This window comes from Perca fluviatilis, chromosome 13 (assembly GCF_010015445.1).
Source record: "Perca fluviatilis chromosome 13, GENO_Pfluv_1.0, whole genome shotgun sequence".
Taxonomy (NCBI): domain Eukaryota; kingdom Metazoa; phylum Chordata; class Actinopteri; order Perciformes; family Percidae; genus Perca; species Perca fluviatilis.
In genome coordinates this window covers 27,107,410-27,127,451 of record NC_053124.1, presented here as the reverse complement: position 1 = coordinate 27,127,451, position 20,042 = coordinate 27,107,410, and the positions used below count along the sequence as shown (strand labels likewise).

General features: G+C 41.1%; 1 protein-coding gene across 1 annotated transcript in view; it reads left to right on the top strand.

Moving 5' to 3' along the window:
- Positions 1-5,321: 5,321 nt before the first annotated feature.
- The window catches only part of LOC120572008 (POU domain, class 2, transcription factor 1), an 81,347-nt gene continuing 66,626 nt past the window's right edge, over positions 5,322-20,042 (top strand). The window contains exons 1-3 of the mRNA XM_039821189.1: positions 5,322-5,356; positions 9,391-9,490; positions 15,914-16,004. Of these exons, the coding sequence (XP_039677123.1) occupies positions 9,419-9,490; positions 15,914-16,004 (163 nt within the window). The 5' untranslated portion in view covers positions 5,322-5,356; positions 9,391-9,418. The remainder of the gene's footprint in view (positions 5,357-9,390; positions 9,491-15,913; positions 16,005-20,042) is intronic.

The following is a 20,042-nucleotide window of genomic DNA, read 5'->3' as shown; positions in this document are numbered from 1 at the left end:
TCTTAATGCCACGGTCTCTCCATTGAGCAACACAGGAGCCCTCTCTCTTTCTAGCTCTCTCTCTGTCTCCTGGCCTCTCTCTTTCTCTCCCTCCCTTTTCTTCCTGCCTCTAAAAAGCCAGATGGGCCGGTTCCTTTTATTCTTGAGGCCCGGTGCACGTGCCGAGGACACAGGGCCTCACAGCGTTTAATTCACAAGCTTTAAACGCCTCCTTCTTTTAACCCCCCGTGACCAACACCATCACCCACTTCCCTCCCTCCCTCCCACCACACTAACTCTCTTTCTGCTTTCTGTCCTTGCTGGCCCCCTCTATTCTACTCTACTCTATTATCTCTTCTTCAGTTTTACTCCTCTCTGTTCTGCTTTGTTCTTTTTTTGTCCAATTGCATGTGTTCTTTTGCTCCTTGCTGTATAATCTTCTGATGTTTTAATGGTTTTTTTTTGTTGTTTTTTTGTGTTTTTTATTGTATTGTAATTCACAGTTAAAACCCCTAAAACTGCCTGCAGCTTTCGTTTGCTGGGGTACAATGTCCGAGTGGACGTTACAGTAAACGGCAAGGTTCTGCCCACATGGAGGAGTGGGAGGAGAGGAGGGACAGTCGCTGTGGTACCCCAGCCTTTTTTTTTGTCCACTTTCATGTGTTCTGTTCCTTCCTTCTTCTGATCATTTTTCTTAGCTCTCTCCAATATACTCTGTTCTCTTATTTTCTCTGCTAAATTCTATTTTACTCTGTATTTTCTTTAAATATTAAACAGTTTTGCTCTCTGCACATGCACTACATATCCCCAGTGTGACTCCAGTTTAGTGAGTATTTACTATTTTTATTCTATAAATAAGTGGATTTTTGTACATTAAAACTGGGTAAACTCCATCTCCTGAGGACGTTTTGTAAAAGGCACTGGCAATGAAAATCTTTGGCCCTTAGGCACCTCCAACACACACACACACACACACACAAGTAAATGCAAAATCTAAATCTAGGACAAAAGAAAAAAATAAGAGTGCAAGTTAAGATGCATGGCTAAAATAAGAATGACGTAGTATAATTAGATAATAATACATTTGTGTAGGTATTGCAATGAATAAGATTGACCTATAAGATGGACCTTTTTGGTGAGAAGTTTTTTGTTTTTCGTCAACTGCTGTTTCCAATTTCAGTACTTGGCTTTATTCATTTATTCATCAGGGACAACACACAATAATTCACAGCAATATGATATGACCGTGACATGAATGTGTCCCATTCAGCTCATTTTCAATCTCAAACTTCAATCTGACTCAGAACATTTGAGAGCCGTACACATACAAGTAGAAATAAGTTACACAATACTTAAGAAATGCATGATTATGGTTTCCGGAAGAGAAAAAGTTCAATTCATTCCCCTTGTCAATTACTAGGTGCCTTGTTTCTTAAAGTTCAGAGAACCCGAGTCCTTGCAACAACAGCAAAAAAAGGTGAAGGTGCATGCGCATGTTAAACCACTTTCACATTCAAATTGTTCTATGTAAATACGATAACGAGGGTGATTGAAAATGACAACAAATAGTTTCTCCATTTGTATTTTTCAGGAGGAGATGATGATGAAGGAGGAGGGACACAGAAGTGCCCGTTGATCTGCCGCCTGCAGGCCTGTTTCACCTCCTCGTCCTCGTCCTCCTCTCTCACGAAGCCATTGAACCTGACGGAGAGAGATGCCGCAGCGCCACATCTCGCTCACTGACCTGCAGAGTCAACGTGACTGATGTGCACAGCAGCAGGCCTTTTAATTGGCTGAGCTGGTGTGTAATAGGATTTCATTAGGTTAATTGGTCAAACGGTGGAGAAGTGAACATCAGTACACTAGCCTCTATATATATATATATATATATATATATATATATATATATATATAGTCTGAGCTTTCAGAGGTTTTAAGCAGGGTTCAGAATGGACGTTTTACCAGCCACTCAATCGATCACCATTGGGGGTTTTTTGGGGGGGGGGCTGGTGAGTGAAGCAAATCTACCAGCCACCTGCATAATTTGGCTGTTAAATGGTGATCTTTTTTAAGATTTTTTTTGGGGGCTTTTCCGCCTTTAAGGACAGCTAGGCGAGAGAGAGAGAGGGGGGAAGACATGCAGGAAATCGTCACAGGTCGGACTCGAACCCTGGACCTCTGCGTCGAGGCATAAACCTCTATGTATATGTGCGCCTGCTCCACCCACTGAGCCAACCCGGCCACAGTGGTGATCATTTTGAACCCTGGTTTCAAATAATGTCCCCACTGATTGTCTGGTGGTGTTTTCTAAACCTGTGACATCTTTAAATGGGATTGACTGTATTTGCATGCAGTGGCTCTTTCATGTATTTTTGCAAAGAGCAAAGTGAAGTCTGAATACAAACACTTTACTGCACTTTCCAGCTATCAAGATTCTTCTTCTTTTTTGTTGTTGTTTTTTACCAACTTCTCAGCATATATAGGCTAGTTTTTTTTTCCCTTTTTGTTTCAGTGCATCTTGTCCCGATGCCTGGTCATCTAAAGGCAACCGGGGCTTATTTAGTGCTGCCTGGGTCTAATTGTTATTGAATGTGGTCACCCAGTATTTATTCGGGATTATTCGGGTTAACGTGGGAATAATGAGGTTGCCGATCTCGAGGCGGTGTCGGGGTGGTGGCAGGGAAATCGATGAACACACTGAGTTAATTATGAGAAATCAATTAAAAGGACGGGGGGGGGGGGCTTTGAGAGGAACACCCTGCCGGCCAGAGAGACGAGGAGGGTGAAGTCTCTCTCTCTCTCTCTCTCTCTCTCTCTCTCTCTCTCTCTCTCTCTCTCTCTCTGAGTTCTTTCTTTTTCTTGCACTAAAATAAAGAAACGATTTATGCAGGTTCCTTTTTTTCTTCCTATACGAGCTCTCTCTCGTATCAGTTTGTTTTATGATCCAAATGTTTCTTTATCTCTTCAAAACACACACGTGCTCACACTTTACAGCAATTTACACCAAACAAAGCACCCCCCCCACACACACACACACACACACACACACACACACACACCCCTTTTCTCCCTCTGTACTGTTTTCCGAGGCTCATCCTGCAGACAGAGATCCATCCGTGACTTGTGTTTGGTTTTCCTCCCAAAACTCCGAGGCTGCAGGTAAATTAATGGAAATCCTATCATTGATAGGTCACACCCCCCACCCCCCCCAAACACACACACAGGTCAATGGGATTTTCACCCTGATCTTGAGTCGGAAGGTAAACCATAGATATTGTTCTATATCTATGGGGTAAACACACTCGGTACGAAATCTGATGCTGTCCATCTCAACCATGCATGGAGACAGACGCGCGCGCTATGCGAGCCATCGGTCCCTCTCTTAATACACCTAATTCCCAATCAATCAATCAATTAATCAATACATTGCAGAAGCTACAGCCACTTCATTTGCACGTCTGCACACACTTCTTACAGCAGCGACACGATCGTTTCCAATTCTAAATTCTCTTTAAATTCAGCTCCAAAATGTAGCGCAGCCTAAATCGACATTCAAACGCCAGAAGAGATCATTGCCAATATGTTCTTCATGTTTTTAATGTTAGAATATACTCCAGGCCTTTTGCTGTTCATACCCATGAGGGATCAGTTCAGCTATTTATGAATGATAGGCTAGTATAAAAACGTAGCCTACCAAACATAAATAATACAGCCTATATAAATATTTGCCTACTTTAATATAATTATAGCAGTCGTATCAGCACACAGGCTACTTGAATGGGATCTGCTTGACGCGGAATCAGTTGGTAAATGGAGAAATCAGCAGCAGGTGTTCTTTACCGTTTCATAACTGACTAATTTATGGATGAATGGAAATTAGAAACTATATTTAGTGCACATTCATCTTCTCTCTGAAGTCTTTGGATGAATGGAAGAAAACGGATGTCGAGCTCGTCTTTGTCACTGAAACTGTGTTTTTCCTTTTGTTTTAAATTCTCGATATTTTGCTCAAGCTCATTTTAATTAGGTTGCTATTTTTCGTTTTGGATATAAAAACGTCAACTACTTTGGTCAAATTGAAACCAAATGCTAGAAGCCTCGCGTTTTTGCCATGAATTCAAATGTTTTGCTTATATGCAAATTAGCCACAGTCCGTAAAAAGGCCTAATTGTGGCTGTTATTTACAATAATAAATACGAAATATCAATACTACATGTATCTATATAGTCACTCTGCACATATTTATATTTATTTTAGTGAAGTTGTGATTTATTCAGCGAATGTAAATGGCCTGTTGCCGATGCGTTGGAAGAACGGAAAAGAGTGTATTTATATCACTGGGAAAAGAAAAAAAAATCGGAGACAAAAATGTTTCATTAAAAGTACCAAAGTGAACTTAAACGAAATTAAATGCATGCATAAATTATATGAAAGAAATAAGAAGAAATATTACCATATAAAAGACGATCAGGAAAGTTGTTTCATTCGCATTTTACGATATTTAGTTTATTTATTGTTTGCATAAATGAAAATATATTTAAGTAGCCTAATATGTAGACTATTAGGCTTCACGTGTACATTTTAATATCATTGTGTGAATAAAGTTAAAGACTTAAACAAACTGACCTTTGGAAAATGAAAAATGTCATCGTTGTGCCTAAAAATTGCTTTCAAATGTCCATTAGTCATCTATCGATTTTCCATCCAAACCCAAACAGTTTGACTCTCATTTGAATTGATGAATAATAACCACAATTTTAATATCGGGAGGGCCACTTGTCCCCTGATGCTTGCAACAGTTTTCCTGGCCAGAATTATAAACGTGCTGCTGTCCTTTTTGTTAAAACTCATTATCGAAATTAATAATTTACTTAACTTGACTTTTAGGTTGCTATACAGGTTGATTCCTGAAATTATGAATATCAAGAAGAGAGCCAGTAACATTCAGCTATGGTGAATTATTTATTAGCTTTTTATAATAATAATAAAAAACAACAACTTACAAAACACAATCACTGCACTTGAGACATTAAACGCAACATCCTCAAACATCTGTAGGTATAATTGGAAATATATATATTCTCCAGTGGACTGTTACACATAACAAAATATCATTATTGTCACAGGGGGCCATTATGTGATTATTTGGTGATGGCTGCTGCTTGGTTTTATTACAGACTCTATTGCCTTTTTCATCAATTTTGGGGGGGGGCGTCTGTCACTGCGGCCCCGCGAGCCAGACCCCGCCGCCTTGACCCCTGGGTCAAAGGTCAGCCGGCCACTCGGCCATTACCGCAACCCATCAGCCCTCAGCAGACATGGCCAGACCATAGGGCCAGACAGACACCAGGCGGACCCGGCCCGTTTTTAATTATGGGTAAGTAGCCTGTAGTAGCAGGCCCAATAATAACACCTTTCTTTCCCCTCTAAACCACCGTAAAACGGGCTGCTGTGTAACATTGTATCGCTGTAAACAAACAGCAACACATTGGAGCAGAACTGTAATCTCAATAGAACGTTAGTTCGTTTGTAGTTTGATAAGTTAAACGCTCTAGAACACTGTTGTTGCTAAGCGACACACCAGAGGCGGGGGGTTGGTCAACGCATTAATATTTAAGTTCGCCGTTAGTTTTAGGCCTACAACCGAAACAAGATATCTATGCTAGGCTAGGCTAGGCTAGCGGTAGGATTTCAGTTAGCAACATACTTTTGTCAATGATGGACACACTCATTCGTCAGTCGACGTTACATTTCTCAACCAAATCCTAGTATCGTTAGGCTGGAGTTAACCAGCTTCACTGGGCTACACCTGTTTAAGCCAGAGATGTATTGTAGGCTAACGTTACTGTTATTAAAAAAAATAATAACATTAGCTCTGTTACTGCAAAGCTAATTGCTTAATAATAGCTAATTGCTTATTCCCCTAATTTGCCATGCAGTTTGTAAAGGTGCTCCCAGCTACGCCTGTGTTACCTGAACGTAAACATAAGAGCAGGGCAATTCACCAATAAATGTATATGGATGAATTCTAAATATTAGTAACTTCTGCTCTAGTGCACTGAAGCTTAACAATTGAGGAAAAAATATTTAACAACCTAGGCCTTTACAGTTTAAACTTGGCTTCAGAAATAACCATTTTACTGTTACCATATTTTCAAGATTATACAAAAGGACCCCCTTGAAAATGAGATGGTACATCTCAAGGGGCTATCCAAAATAAAGAAAGAAAGATACAATTCGTTCATAATTATTGGTGTATCTGATCAGCGTTTTTTACATTTACAAATGTTATATATGTATATATTTTTGTTGAGGTAGGTTACATGTCATGTATAGGTTACACGTAGGCTAAGTTACATGTCATACTAAGTGAACCTTCCTAACCTAAAATAAATCAACGTAATCCGTAAGAAAAGCAGAGCATTATCAACCAATTATTATGAAACACTGGTGTAATCATCAGAATACTGTGGCAGTAAAGTTGTGTAGCTAAGCTTAAACTGTAGGCTGTTAAAAATATATATATATATATATTTCCTCCATTGCTCCGTGGAGAATAAGGATCAGGACTGTCCTGTGACTGATAAGAAAGAAAAGCCCCTCACATATGGACCCACTCCTACCCCCCGTGGTTCAATGTCATCTCTGTTACTTAGTAGTATTAAATGAATTAATTCCAAATTAACCGATAACATCTATTAGTGTATTTCCAATTTCTGCTCGACATTTTACTGTATCGGAAATAGTGCAGTCAGCAAAAAAAGAAACAATTACCCCAGTAGGTAAATAATAACCTTAAATATTGTCAGTCAATCCATGTTACTTACTCCTTTTTTTCTGACATCAAATGGCTTCCAGCTAACATCTGATTTATGAACCTCAAAATGATTAACCACAATCATGATATCCATTGCATACTGACTCTCGTCGTTGCGTGTATTGACATCTGTGTAAACCTCACAATAGTCAACATTTGACCAGTGTTCCTCAATAAATAGTGGAAATGAAGCTTGGGAGGTCAGGGTAACAGTAACACCTCTTGGATTGATTTCCAATAATCTGGTCATTGCCTGTCTGATCCACAGGATGCAGGCTACAGGGAATTGTCAGCGCTTGTCCTGCTGGCTGTTGCCGTGGTGACCGGTTTGGAGATAATAGCAGTTAATGAGATATTAACCCCCAATAAGGAAGAAGACAGGAAGAGATGAGCGTTTGCGGGAAAGACTAAAGACAGGATTTGTCAATGGATGACCCCGGCCTGATCAATATCGTTTCGTTATTCGGCGTCGGTAACAAGCAGCCACGACCCCGTTGCTCGGAGACCGAGGAGGTAAATCCAATTTCTCAGAACAGACACACAAACACACATACATTTACACAGACTTGCATTTACAGACATTAAAGCACACACACATCACCAAAACACACAAACGTAGATGGACAGTAGTGCACATATGTAAACGTACACTACTCACAAACACACACACACACACACAAACACACAAAAAAACACAGCGATGGTTTGACGGCTGGCTCATTGTCCAGCTCTTTAGGATGCAAGCGAGCGATCATGCCCTCCCGGTCAAAGGTCAACTTCATCCCAGACACCTGACCTCATCCACCAAAGGTTGACCTCTCTGGGCCAGCAGTGTGTGTGTGTGTGTGTGTGTGTGTGTGTGTGTGTGTGTGTGTGTGTGTGTGTGTGTGTGTGTGTGTGTGTGTGTGTGTGTGTGTGTGTGTGTGAGAGGGTAGAGAGAGGGAGGAAATATAGTGTCAATTGTTATAATCTAAAACTTGTGTGTTTGAGGCACGGCAGGAGCGAAATGGTAGAAGGTGGCAGTTAGGAGGATTTAAAGATATTGATGATTTTAAGGCAAGAAGACTGTTATTTTAGTGATATTAGAAGATGAAAGATGGGAAACGGAGACACAAAGTGAATGAAATGAGCGAAATTTGAGACAAAACAAAAGACAATCTGAAGGAAACTGGCCAGAAGAGAACAATGACAGACTGGTGGATAATTTCAGTTCCAGGTTTTCTTCCTCAATTATTGGCCTCCTGTTCCTCTCTCAGGATCACTGTCCTATCCTTTCTTCCTTCTCTTTTACTGCTTCTCTCTCTGCTCCACTGTCCGTCCATCCCTTCATCGCTCCCCGGCTTTTCTGGAAAATGATCACCTGACCTTGACTCATGAACACACACACACACACACACACACACACACACACACACACACACACACACACACACACACAGACACAGACACAGACAAATACATTCAGGACAGGCATGCTCCCCTGTGTACAGCAGCCATGGACACACACATGCTATTGTAGCCATTTGCAGCAAATTCCTTGGCATGCATCAGATATTGGAGTGATACTGATAAAAGGGATTTCCTGAAAGTATTAAAATCTGTATTTTGGAAACATTCCGGAAAGTAATTTTCAAATGTATTTGGCACACTTAAAATATTATATATATATATATATATATATATATATATATATATATATATATCTCCAAATATTGGTACAGTCAAATATGACTCAGTACAGTGTTTTTTTTTAAAGATAATTTTCTGGGCATTTTAGGCCTTTATTTCTATAGAACAGCTTAGACATGACCCGCGGCCTCTGCGTCGAGGAGTAAACCTCTATATATGGGCGCCAAGTACAGTGTGTTTAAATGCACACCTTAACTCAAATAGTGTGAATGGAATGTGAAAATGATTTGATTAAAGTACCAATAAATAAATAGGTTAGCATTATTGGTTTAATACTTGCACTTGAGTCTGGCAAAACCTGTTGTAGCCAACAAGAAACTACCCAAAAATGTGGATTTGTTGTAGTTGGTTTTATGCGCGGAGGAATTTACATTTGAATGCAAGTAGTTTTTTAGCGTGATCGACTTGTATGGGCCGATGGGTACACCATGTGCAGAATAAAGTCATGGCAAAAATCCAGAAAATAGAGTTTAAAGAAAATGTCTAAGTTTAGTATTTAGGAGTATACCAGGTCTCCTAATTAAGTTATGTTGACCCATCTTTGTCTAACCTAATTTTTAAAAACCGATAACCTGGTTAAGTTTATGTACTAGGCTATATGATGCCCTCAGAAGTTCCCACAGTGGAATGGAAATTTGTGTCCATTGCATGTACTCTGTGTCCGAAATCCGAAATGTACTGCATACTATAGAGTTAACTGCTGCGTAGTAAATTGGTGAGTGATTGAAAATGTATACAGATTTGTCACAATTACAATGATGTGTTAAGTTGTCTCTGTAGCGACTTTTACTTCTTTAAACTCATTTATTTATTTATTCATGTCTCTTAAGCCATAACTTGACAAAACCAAAATGCTTTCTGTTTTTCTTCTTTTCCATTGTATGAAAACCCTCGGCAACACTCAGACACACCACAAGTCACCGGTCAGGTTGTATGCCTCAGTCGCTCGTCTCCCTCGGAGTCCTTGCACACCAATCTCGTCATCCCAGAGGTTCAAAGATGAAGGTGAGTGGGTGGGAGGAGGAGGAGGGAGGTAGAGGAGGGGATGTAGGATGAAAGCGGGGTGGAAATACGCCTGGCCGAGCACTTGTGTTCCCCTCCCTCCCCTTCACCCCTCCTCTCCTCCCCAAAAAAACATTCTTTTTCTTCTTCCAGCTCTCCCTCACCCCCTAATCCCTCGCTACTCTACTGCATATGTTTCCTAATCCGGAGTGTGTGGGAGGCCCATGAACCCCCACTCCCTCCCCCCCCCCTCCTCACCCACCTCCTTCCTCGCCTCTCTCTTGGTGGCTGTAATGCTACAACCTGCCCCCATTCTTCATTCTTTTAGCCCTGGACTCTCTCTCTCTCTCTGGCTTGCTTTTTGCAGCTCTTATTGTTGGACAGCAGTGTAAACTACTTAGTTTACACCTTCCCTTCTTCCCCTCCTCTGATTTCTGGAGCCTTTCTGCGTCTTTATTTTTTTTCTTTTCTTTTCTGTTATTTTTTTTTTCTTCATCATTTCTTGCATTTTTCTCTTCTCTTACGGTTATGTAGTCTGTTTTCTCTTCTCTTCTTCGAGCCAATTCTCTTGAGAATTACAGTTTGACTTAAACATGCTTAAACATGAAAAATGGCAGACTATATGGATTCAACCGGGCTTTTGTCATTACATTGCGCTTAAACTACAACCATTGGATCCAAAATCCATGACCAGAACCTGATTAATGATTTAAAACTCCTTATATAATTAATCTAATTTCCCCAAATCATAACCTAAAAAGCAGACCCCAAAACTTAATAGTGAGAAGATGAATGAATAAAAATGTGTTCTTTTTGTAGGATATCAAACTAGTAAGCTCTCTTCTCTTGTATCAACACTTGATTAGTTTCCACTGTTTTCACTGCTGCTCGTTCACCCTCTTTTTTTCCTCCCGCTAGCTGTCTTATTTTCTCTCAGGTGATTTCGTTCTCTCTCCTCTCCCTCATTTTAGCTGCTCTTGTAACATGCACACGCACACGCGCAGGCAGGCTTTTTGTCCTGCTTCTTCTCTTCCTTTACCCCATTACTGAATAGTATTCCGGCAGTCTTTTGTGGAGCCTTGTATAGGCACATGCCAAGTCAAGTTATTTCGGAGCGGTTTCAATGGAATTACCCCCCAAAATAATCTCCTTTTGCTCTCCCCCTCCAAAAAAAAGTTGAAAAGGACAGAATAATAGAAGAGAATAATGTAAAACGAACCAGCACCCTTGACACAGAATAAGCCTGTAGTTCCCCACTAGAGGAACATGAGAATATCAAAAGATCAAAGAGTCTACATGTTAAAGAAGCACCAAAGAATCTGGATATGAATTGTGGATAAAAAGCAGGGATGTAGTGCAGAGTAAAGCCACCTCAACTCAGCTTAGCCTGCTTATTATGTGGAGATAACTCCCCTTCATCAGCTGACAGAAATGTTCAGGACTTACGTACGTGGTGCATGAAACTGTTAGCTAGAAAAGTTCTTTAAAGGGTACAACACAAGCTAACATTTTATAAGCTTTTGTTCATGTTAGTTGTTGTTCACTTAAACAAGTTGCATTGTAGTACTGATGAATTATTTAGTGTGCAAGAAACAAGGCTTTGTCATCGTCAACACTCGCAGCACAATTGAGATATAGAGACATGCAATGCATATAACAGTGGAATACATTTACATTTCTGGTTCGCCAACATTCAAGGACATTACTGCTGTGCAGGTCAAGGGTCAAAGCAGCGGCGCGTGCACGATACATGTAATAAATCAGAATGATGGCTGTTAATTTCAAATGATCTTTAATGAACTGTGACAACCGAATAGGGATCAATGCGTATTCTGAATGAAGCTCTTGTACTCCGATGCATTTCAAGTATGTCTTTATTCTAGGATAACAAACACTGCAAGTTATATAATTGTGTATTTGTCTCTATGCAACCGTGTTAGCTGAGCTGTTAAACACTGTATTTCCCACGCTGTCCTCTCTAAAAGAGTCTCTATTGATTATCCATTCATTTACTGAGACTTAAAGGAATACGCCACCGTTTGTTGAAATAGGGTTATTCACCGACTCCTCTATATTTATATAGGTGGGCAAATGCATTTTTGTCTCAGTTCGGCAGTGCCGCCGCTAGCTTACCTTAGCGTAATGAATGGAATCCTTTGTTGCCGTGTAGCATGTCGTGAGTAAGAGTGACCCCAACAACAACAAAAACAAAACCTAATTACTTCTTGTGGCCTGGGGATTCACAACGAGTAAAAATAGCAATGCAGATTAAGACTAGACGATTTCCTAGGCAGATATTGACTTGGGACTATATTGGGTGGAAGTAGGCTACAGTCGAAGCACTGCTACTCGGGCACAGAGATATCGGCAGCCCGCCGGGCTCTGCGGCCGGCGCAATTCACTGTTCCTGGGTTGCTGGACAACCAAATGCCGCTGCCCTGACTGAGCTCCGCGGGCCGCTGCGCGTCCAGTAACCCAGAAACAGTGACTTTGTATTTTAATGTTTATTAATGTACCAAGTTCTCCCATGAAGACATATTTTATCTTATTACAACTGTGTTTTTACTTTATTGTCCTTCATTATCTGTTTATACACCAGCCTTCACAGAAGTTACAGTTACAGCAATACATTAATAAACACTTTTATTTGCTTACAACTAATGATAGTGTGTTATAAACCATTTATTTTATATAGTGCTTAGACATAATACATAAATAGGGGGTTAAAGTAAAGTGTTACCATGTTTTCTATTAATTAACTGAATTTTTTAGTTATTGATGAATTTAGCCCTGATCTATATTAAAGATCCTATATACCAAGGGCTGTGCTCAATTAAAGAAATTCTTAGTCGACTAACAATCATTCAATTGTATCGACTAATCGATTAGTTGATTTAATCGACAGATCTGTAAATCGGAGTTTCTCTGCAAAGAGTCATGCAAAAGCACCACTTTAATTCTTGTGTTTACCAGAGATGTGCTCGTACGTTTCTTGGAAATAAGTCATTCAACATGAAAAAAGCATAAAACATGACTAATGGACTAAATAAATCTAAGTTGACTAAGACCAAAATGACCGATTAGTCGACTAATCGACTAAGAGGGAGCAGCCCTAATAATTTCACCACTAGTTTGAGTTTGTGTCTGATCGGAAGTTCGGACTGATAACATTAAGGGTAACGATTGCGCGAGAGCTTAACGGCTGTATTTCCAGACTTTGACATTTTATGATATATGCACAGTTTTAAAGATATTTAGTTATTTACACTGTGTTCTGCCGTTATCTAATGCTAGGGTATTTGATGCTATCCTGTATTCCATGTAGTCGGACCATCCCCTCCTCCTGCGCTCCGTAGCGGTCAGTGTGACAGCGAGACAGCGGCGATTTAAATATTAAGAACACATTTTTATTTAAGATTTGAGTTGAAGGTGTTTATGGAACAGTTATCACTCAGTACAAGCGTACATAACACTGCTGGATTTCATCTTCTTGGTAACGTGGATGATATGGAGTGAAAAAATTTGCGTGAGGCATCAATACTTGAAAACATTACGAGTAATCTTATTCCTACATGTACTTTCTGCAGTCTGACTTCAGTTCACCACCTCACCATCTGCGTCACCAATTCCTATTTTGTCTCCAAAATGCAGACTGATTTCATGAAGTGGCGTATGTATGATACGCCAATTCGTATGCCATTTTGGCGTGTTATCAATGTTTATCAATGCAATTCGCCCGCCATTGACCTACATTACGAGTGAATTTTCGCCGTAGCGAATAGTATAAAGGGACGCAGGACACAGGACTTTCACCCAGGAGAGCCGGACCGCGTCCCGCGTTTTTTTAATTTCTTTTTAAGCCTTCCCCAATGTTTCTTTCCTAAACCCAACCGTTTATTGTTTTCCTAAGCGTGTTTTTGTCGTTATTTTCCGTGTATTTGTCGCTTTTTTGTGTTACTAAAGCCTTTCCGTGTGTTCTTTTCCTAAACCCAACCTTTTTTTTCTTTTCTTTTTTACACGCGAGGTTCTCGCGATAGTACGTCACGTTCTCGCGATAACACGCAACGTGGTGACGCCACGTGGTGGGTATGTTTACATCCGCTGTATACAGCGTAGACATACACGTGGATAGCTGAAAATGCGTACAGATAACACGCCATTTGGCTTTAGGAAAGTGGCGTGTATGTTTACGCAAAGTCACGATGCCATGTTGCCATAATGTGCGTACGCATGGGTCAGAGTTCTCCCGTCAAGTTTGTTTTTTTATAAATCACAACCTTTGCGTGGGAAGTGGCGTACGTACATTTTCAGCCACGTTTATAAATGAGACCCCAGATCTTTACATGAGTGTGAATATATCTACTGTATATCCACTAGAAAGTAAAAATATTCATGTGTATCAACAGCCACCTTCAGGCATGTGTGTGTGTGTGTGTGTGTGTGTGTGTGTGTGTGTGTGTGTGTGTGTGTGTGTGTGTGTGTGTGTGTGTGTGTGTGTGTGTGTGTGTGTGTGTGTGTGTGTGTGTGTTCATCGATACATATATATATATATATATATCCATGTGTGTGAGTGTGTGTCAGTGCCAAGTGTCACATCGATAGGTTAATAGCTGCGGTGTCAGATTCAGTAACTCTCTGATTAGTTGACAGTTCACTAATCCACACACCATCCTGAGTTATTGGCCTGGCCCATTGATTTCCAGCCTGCCAGCCAAGCTAGGAGGAACTCAGGGGTCGTAAGAGAGCCTGCCGCTATTGATTGGCCCCAGATCAACCCCACAACCACCTCCCCATAACACACACACACACACACACACCAAACCCAACTCCAGTCGTACGGCATGCGGTTTTGCCATACCTTCAGATAGTTTCTTTCTACATTTCCATGGCTCTCCTCTTGCTACCTATCTCCCTCCTAGTGTGCCATTGGGTATATTTATCTCCATCAGAGATTTTTTTTTTTGTAGAGTGAAATATTTTTATTGACAGACAAAACTGCTTCTCTCTCTCTACCTGCGCTGCCCCATTGCCAGTACTTGTATATCCTTTTTATCTTTATCAGTACTTTAAAGTGATACTCGTAGCTTTCATTCTTCACAGAGAAATGAGCCATGGCCAGTTCAAATTGTCGGATACAGTGGATTTTGTTGGTGTCATGTTTCACAGAGAAAAACATTTAGTTTAGTATTTAATTCTCAAAAGATTGTGCATGTGCCTTTATCACAGAGGGACACTTTAAGAGACACTGTTCTGTTTTGAGTAAAATGTGACTGACTCCACTTTAAGAATTGCTCATTGTGTTGGTTTGTTGATGCACGTAGAAGTTGGGTTGTTGGGGGCAAGAGCTCCTGGTAAAGTCTGGGGATTGGCACCGCCAGATAAGTGGCACCTCATCCCGATGAGCAAACCCAGAACCACTCTGGAATCAGGCCTTGGAAGGGTGCTCGCATGCAAGCACTTGATGGCCATAGTTGTACCAAAAGAGCCTGGTAAGGTTCAGTATGGGGCCGCCAACAAATGGATCCACTGCCCACAAAGCCAGGTTTAAAAGTCTAGTGCGTCAAGTGAAGGCAAGGGCTTTGGTAGATTGATCTCTGACGATGAAATCTGGCTTTTGGCAGGTGGAAAGCAACCTTTCTGATGGAGAAGTAGGCAGAGCTAATTCTCATCTCTACGCACAGCACCTGCCCATGAACCAAACTGTTTAATAGTTGTTTAGAATTGCCTGGAGAGGCACCAAGTGCGTGTTGGAATATATAATGAAACCCTGGCTGTCTGCTTGGAGTTGCGGCCAGAAGATCGTGACAGATCGTGATAGTGACTATTGTTGTAGTTATCCCAAGTAACTCTTGAATCAGCGCAGCCAAAGAGTGGAGGGTAATGCACTTCAGCTGGTTTCATCGGAGCGTAACCTCCAGCATCCACAGCCACAAAACAATGGATTGCCCACTTCTTGTTGGGAGCAAAAACCTGTGGTCGCCGTCACGAGTGAGGGTAAAATGGAGCATGAGATTTGCGCTCCCACCTGGTCTGGAGATGCCTCAGGATCCCCGCGAAAAAAACAACCACCATGGTGTTTGTGAAAACTGGATGGTTGATTGACAAAGTGATGCTCATTCTGATTGCAAAGCTGCAAGGGCGTCAACTTATCAACCGTCTTGAGCGAGATTGAAACTTACTTCTTCCAGTTTATCATTGTTGATTGGTTAAGCCTTCTGTTTTGCTTGTTTTGGCAATTTCTTATGCTTAAGCAACACCCATCACTGACTCTATAATCTGCATGGCACATATTGTTCAAGTAATTTCTTAGCAGTTTTTTTTTTTTATTTGAATCATATCTGTGAATTATTCTCACTGTCTTTGTCTTCTTCTGAGTTGTATTGCTTCTTCTTTGACCATTGTGTTCTTTCTCGCTCCTTTTTACAGATTATTTTGAGTGACCTGGTCTTCTTAAAGATGGAGCAACGTAAACTAATGACCAGGATTCAAACCTGCAACTTTACAGCCAGGTTACCAGGTAAATGCATTTAATTCTGTTGATCCATAAGCACTTCCAAACGCCGCTGTTATCTTCCTATCGACATTCCCAACATCCCTTGCATTCCTTCAGCCCTCTCTTTTTCTTTCTTCGCTCCCGCCATCTCTCCTCGGCCACTGTGTAAGCATTGGAAGTGGTGTGGGTGGTGGGGGTGGTGGGGGTTGTTAAACATTTTTCTTCCTACTTAATTGTTTTGACTGGTGCCATTGGCATCCCGATTAGGCCCCATTGATTTCCCACTGCTAAGTGCATTGATTTCTACATTTCTCATTGATCCCCGCTTCTAAATCTACCCACACAAACTGTGTCTGTCTCTCTCTTTCTCTCCACGAACAGCATGCAGGCCGAGCATGAACACGTGTTTGTGTGTGTGTGTGAGAGCGAGCGAGTGAGTGAAAGACGGAGAGAGAGGGAAGCAGATCGAGTAAACATGGAGAAAACGATGCAGAGAAAACAGATTTGAGATTTAGTCGATGGTGTTTATGTACTACAAGAAAAAGGATTATAAGGTGTGTGTGGATAAAATACACATCTCACAGATGTAGTGTGTGTGTGTGTGTGTGTGTGTGTGTGTGTGTAAGAGAGTGAAGGAATCTTTGGTAGGCTTCATTGTCCATAATTTTTAAGTGATCTTTTCAAATGGAGATCAGGCCCTTGCCCTTGCCTGACATACAACACACACAACATTTTTAAAGAATTTGTTTAAGTTTAAATCTGTTTTACAGGAAACTGTAAGCTTTAATATAATAACCGATGCTGTATGACATGCTATTTCAGCGCCAGAATACTTGTAAAGGACGACATTTAAAACCCCTTTCACTTTCATATATTGTTTGTGTTTTTTGCAGTTATGTCTTGCTCTCACCCTCACTCTCTCTTTCCTCTTGATCGTATTCCATGGTGTCCAGGAGAGCCGGGTCTGATCCTCTCAGTGTTTAAGGCTCTCATCTCCCCCTACGTCTGCAATCGACACACATATGAACACACACACACACACACCACACCACACACACTCTCTTCAGGCTGCATGGGCTGGAAAGCTCCATCCATGTCATTGGCATTACCTCGAGCCTTGATGCTGCATTTGTGCTAAGCTAAGCTGTTTGGTCCTCTCTGAGCACGAGAACCAGGGGTGGGAGGGTGGGTGTGTTTGTGTGTGTGTGTGTGTGTGTGTGTGCATGCATGTGTGTGTGTGTGTGTGCAAGTTACGCTGTGTTTGCATGTATATGTATACATTGTGTGTGAACCTGATAGCATGAATGACAGCAAAAAGGCGATATTGTACCCACCTCCCCTCCCTCAAGCGAGTGCTGTCCTGCGTTTTACATCTTAAATCCATTACAACCAATCCACGATGAAATAGGATGCAGAACGCGTGTGAAATATGAACACCGGGAATTTCACAGCAGGAGAAAGATTTTCAAAGTCGAAATAAAATTATGCGTGAAATAAAAGCGAACATACAAAAGAAAAAAAATCCCCAGCCTACGAAGATAAGAACACAGGACGACATCCAGTGAGTGAAAATGCGTATTCACATACCAATTTTCACGGTAACTGTGATTTCCAGCGAGCTCATGAGCTGTAGGCAAGAGCATTGATCTGCCTCAATGATCGCATCAAGGTGGCGTATCGACGGCATCGTGTTTTACTCTTCTGTGTTTGTCATCCGCGGCCTTAAGAGGAATAATGGATATGTAGGAGAGGTATTGGCAGGGCCCGGACCGGCTTATTGACAATCTGTCAGCATTGATTACTTAGTCAGGCCGCGAGAGGAAAGGGAGAGCGGCATAGGCGGAGAATGAGAGGAACAGAAAGGGAGAGAGAGAGATGCTGGAAATAGATAAAATGTCAGATGCTAAAAATAATGTGTGTTTATTAGGGTCAGTGTCTCATGAATGATCCCACTGTGTATGTGTGCGCAAGAGTGTCCGTCTTAATGTGTGTTTATAATAATCCATGTAACACCAAAGTAATAACTCTCTTCTTCTGTGTGTGTGGGTGAATATGTTAGTGTTTATTAAGCCCTGTGTTACAGCAAGGTAATGATTCTCCCCTCTCTTACGCTATCTCTTGGTGTGTGTGTGTGTGTGTGTGTGTGTGTGTGTGTGTGTGTGTGTGTGTGTGTGTGTGTGTGTGTGTGTGTGTGTGTGTGTGTGTGTGTGTGTGTGTGTGTGTGTGTGTGTGTGTGTGTGCGTGTGTGTGTGTGGTTACAGCGGTAGCAGAGGGGTAGGCGGTGATATAATTGTAAGCTGGTATTGATTGGTTCCCTCTTGTTATTGATGAGGGAGAATTTAATTCAACCAACTCGTTTGTCAACATGACACTGCCATTTAACAATGAACTCTCTCTCTCTCTCTCTCTCTCTCTCTCTCTCTCTCTCTCTCTCTCTCTCTCTCTCTCGCTCTCATACACACAGAGCAGACAGATAGAGAGCAATAAGATCTAATTCAGCAATAGCCTTCCTGTACTGAAAGGGATGTGTTCACTTTGTCAGATTTTTTATTTTTTTTGGTAATTTCTTTTTGCCAAAATAGTACAGCCTATTGATGCAGAACACAATGTGATACTATAATACTAATATACTTCAAAAATATGCTACTTTACAAAACATTGAATGCGACTAATGTTAATCTTTTGATTTCATGCTTTTAAAGGGTATTGCTGTCTAAGTCGGAGACAGAGTGTTGTGTATGTCTGTGCAGAATTGGTCATCTCATTAACTACCTCAGATCTGACACTGTACAGACACATCATACATATATATATCATGAATTTCATGCATCATCCATACTAGTAACCTCTTTTTGGCATTAAATATATTGTCTATATTTGAATCTCACCTTATTTGCACCTTACTGTTATCTAGCTTTTTTACATTTTGCACCTACTGTTATGTTGTCTTAGTCTTTGGTATATTTGCACTCTTTGCATCTGCACTCTTCCAACTTTGTTTTGCAACGGCTGCAAAGCAATTTACTTAGGGATAAATAAAGTTGTATCTGGTATTTTTATAAATCAGAACGAAAGTACCAGTTGAGTTTATCAGAAATATCAATTAAATATCATTGTTTTGAAATACTGTTGTAAACGGTTTCAGGGCTGGATACAGAAACAACAGGTTTGGTATGAAAGATAAGAAGCCGAATCTATTTTTGGCTCCTTTTATACTGCTGTGTGTGGCTGTGTGTGTGTGTTTTGTATGTGTAACTGATCAGAAGTCCACTATGGCTTATAAGCCCACAATGTCAGACAAAGCAACCGCAGCAGGTTGCAGAGTAGTTATAAAAGGATTGATATAACAGAAGGGAAAAAGAACATATTGCTATTGATGAGGCCAGCCGTGCGCCATATTTTTCACCTCTCCTTCACATCCACGCACACCTCCCTCCCCTCCTGCGATGGACGCACAAAACACACTATATTCTACAAGAAATAATTGCTTTTGTCTGGAAGGAGTTTGGATCGGGGCTCCTCTGCGCTTTCCCTTATGTGGAGAGGGGGGCTCTTGAGGGACAACCGGTCACTTTATATGGCTACTCCTCGCCCTCCTCCTCTTGCTCCTTTTCTTTTTCCTCGCTCGTTGGACACGCGGATGTCATCTGTCAATGGGGAGTGGGCTTTTTTTATGGCGGGGGGGGGGTGCTCCTTTGTGATGTGGCGTGTGTCTATGCATACATGACATCAAAAGCTGCAGCGGGTAACGGAAACGCTCTGAGTCGTAGGACACAGGCTTAAGAAGAAAGACAAATACTGTAGTAGTAGTTGCAGCAGAGAATGCAGCAGCACTATCACAGTATTAGTACTAGAAATACAGGAAATAACAGCATTAGCAGCACTAACAGTATGATTATTAAAACTACAGGAGCAGTAGTAAAATAGCTGTAGTCTCTTCATTAGCGTTGCAGTATAGTCTAAATAGTAGTGGTTTGATAGCAGTAGTAGCAGATGTTTAGAAGCATCATTAGTGATGATAGAAGTATTTGATCTAAGTAGTAGCACAACTGTAGATACCAT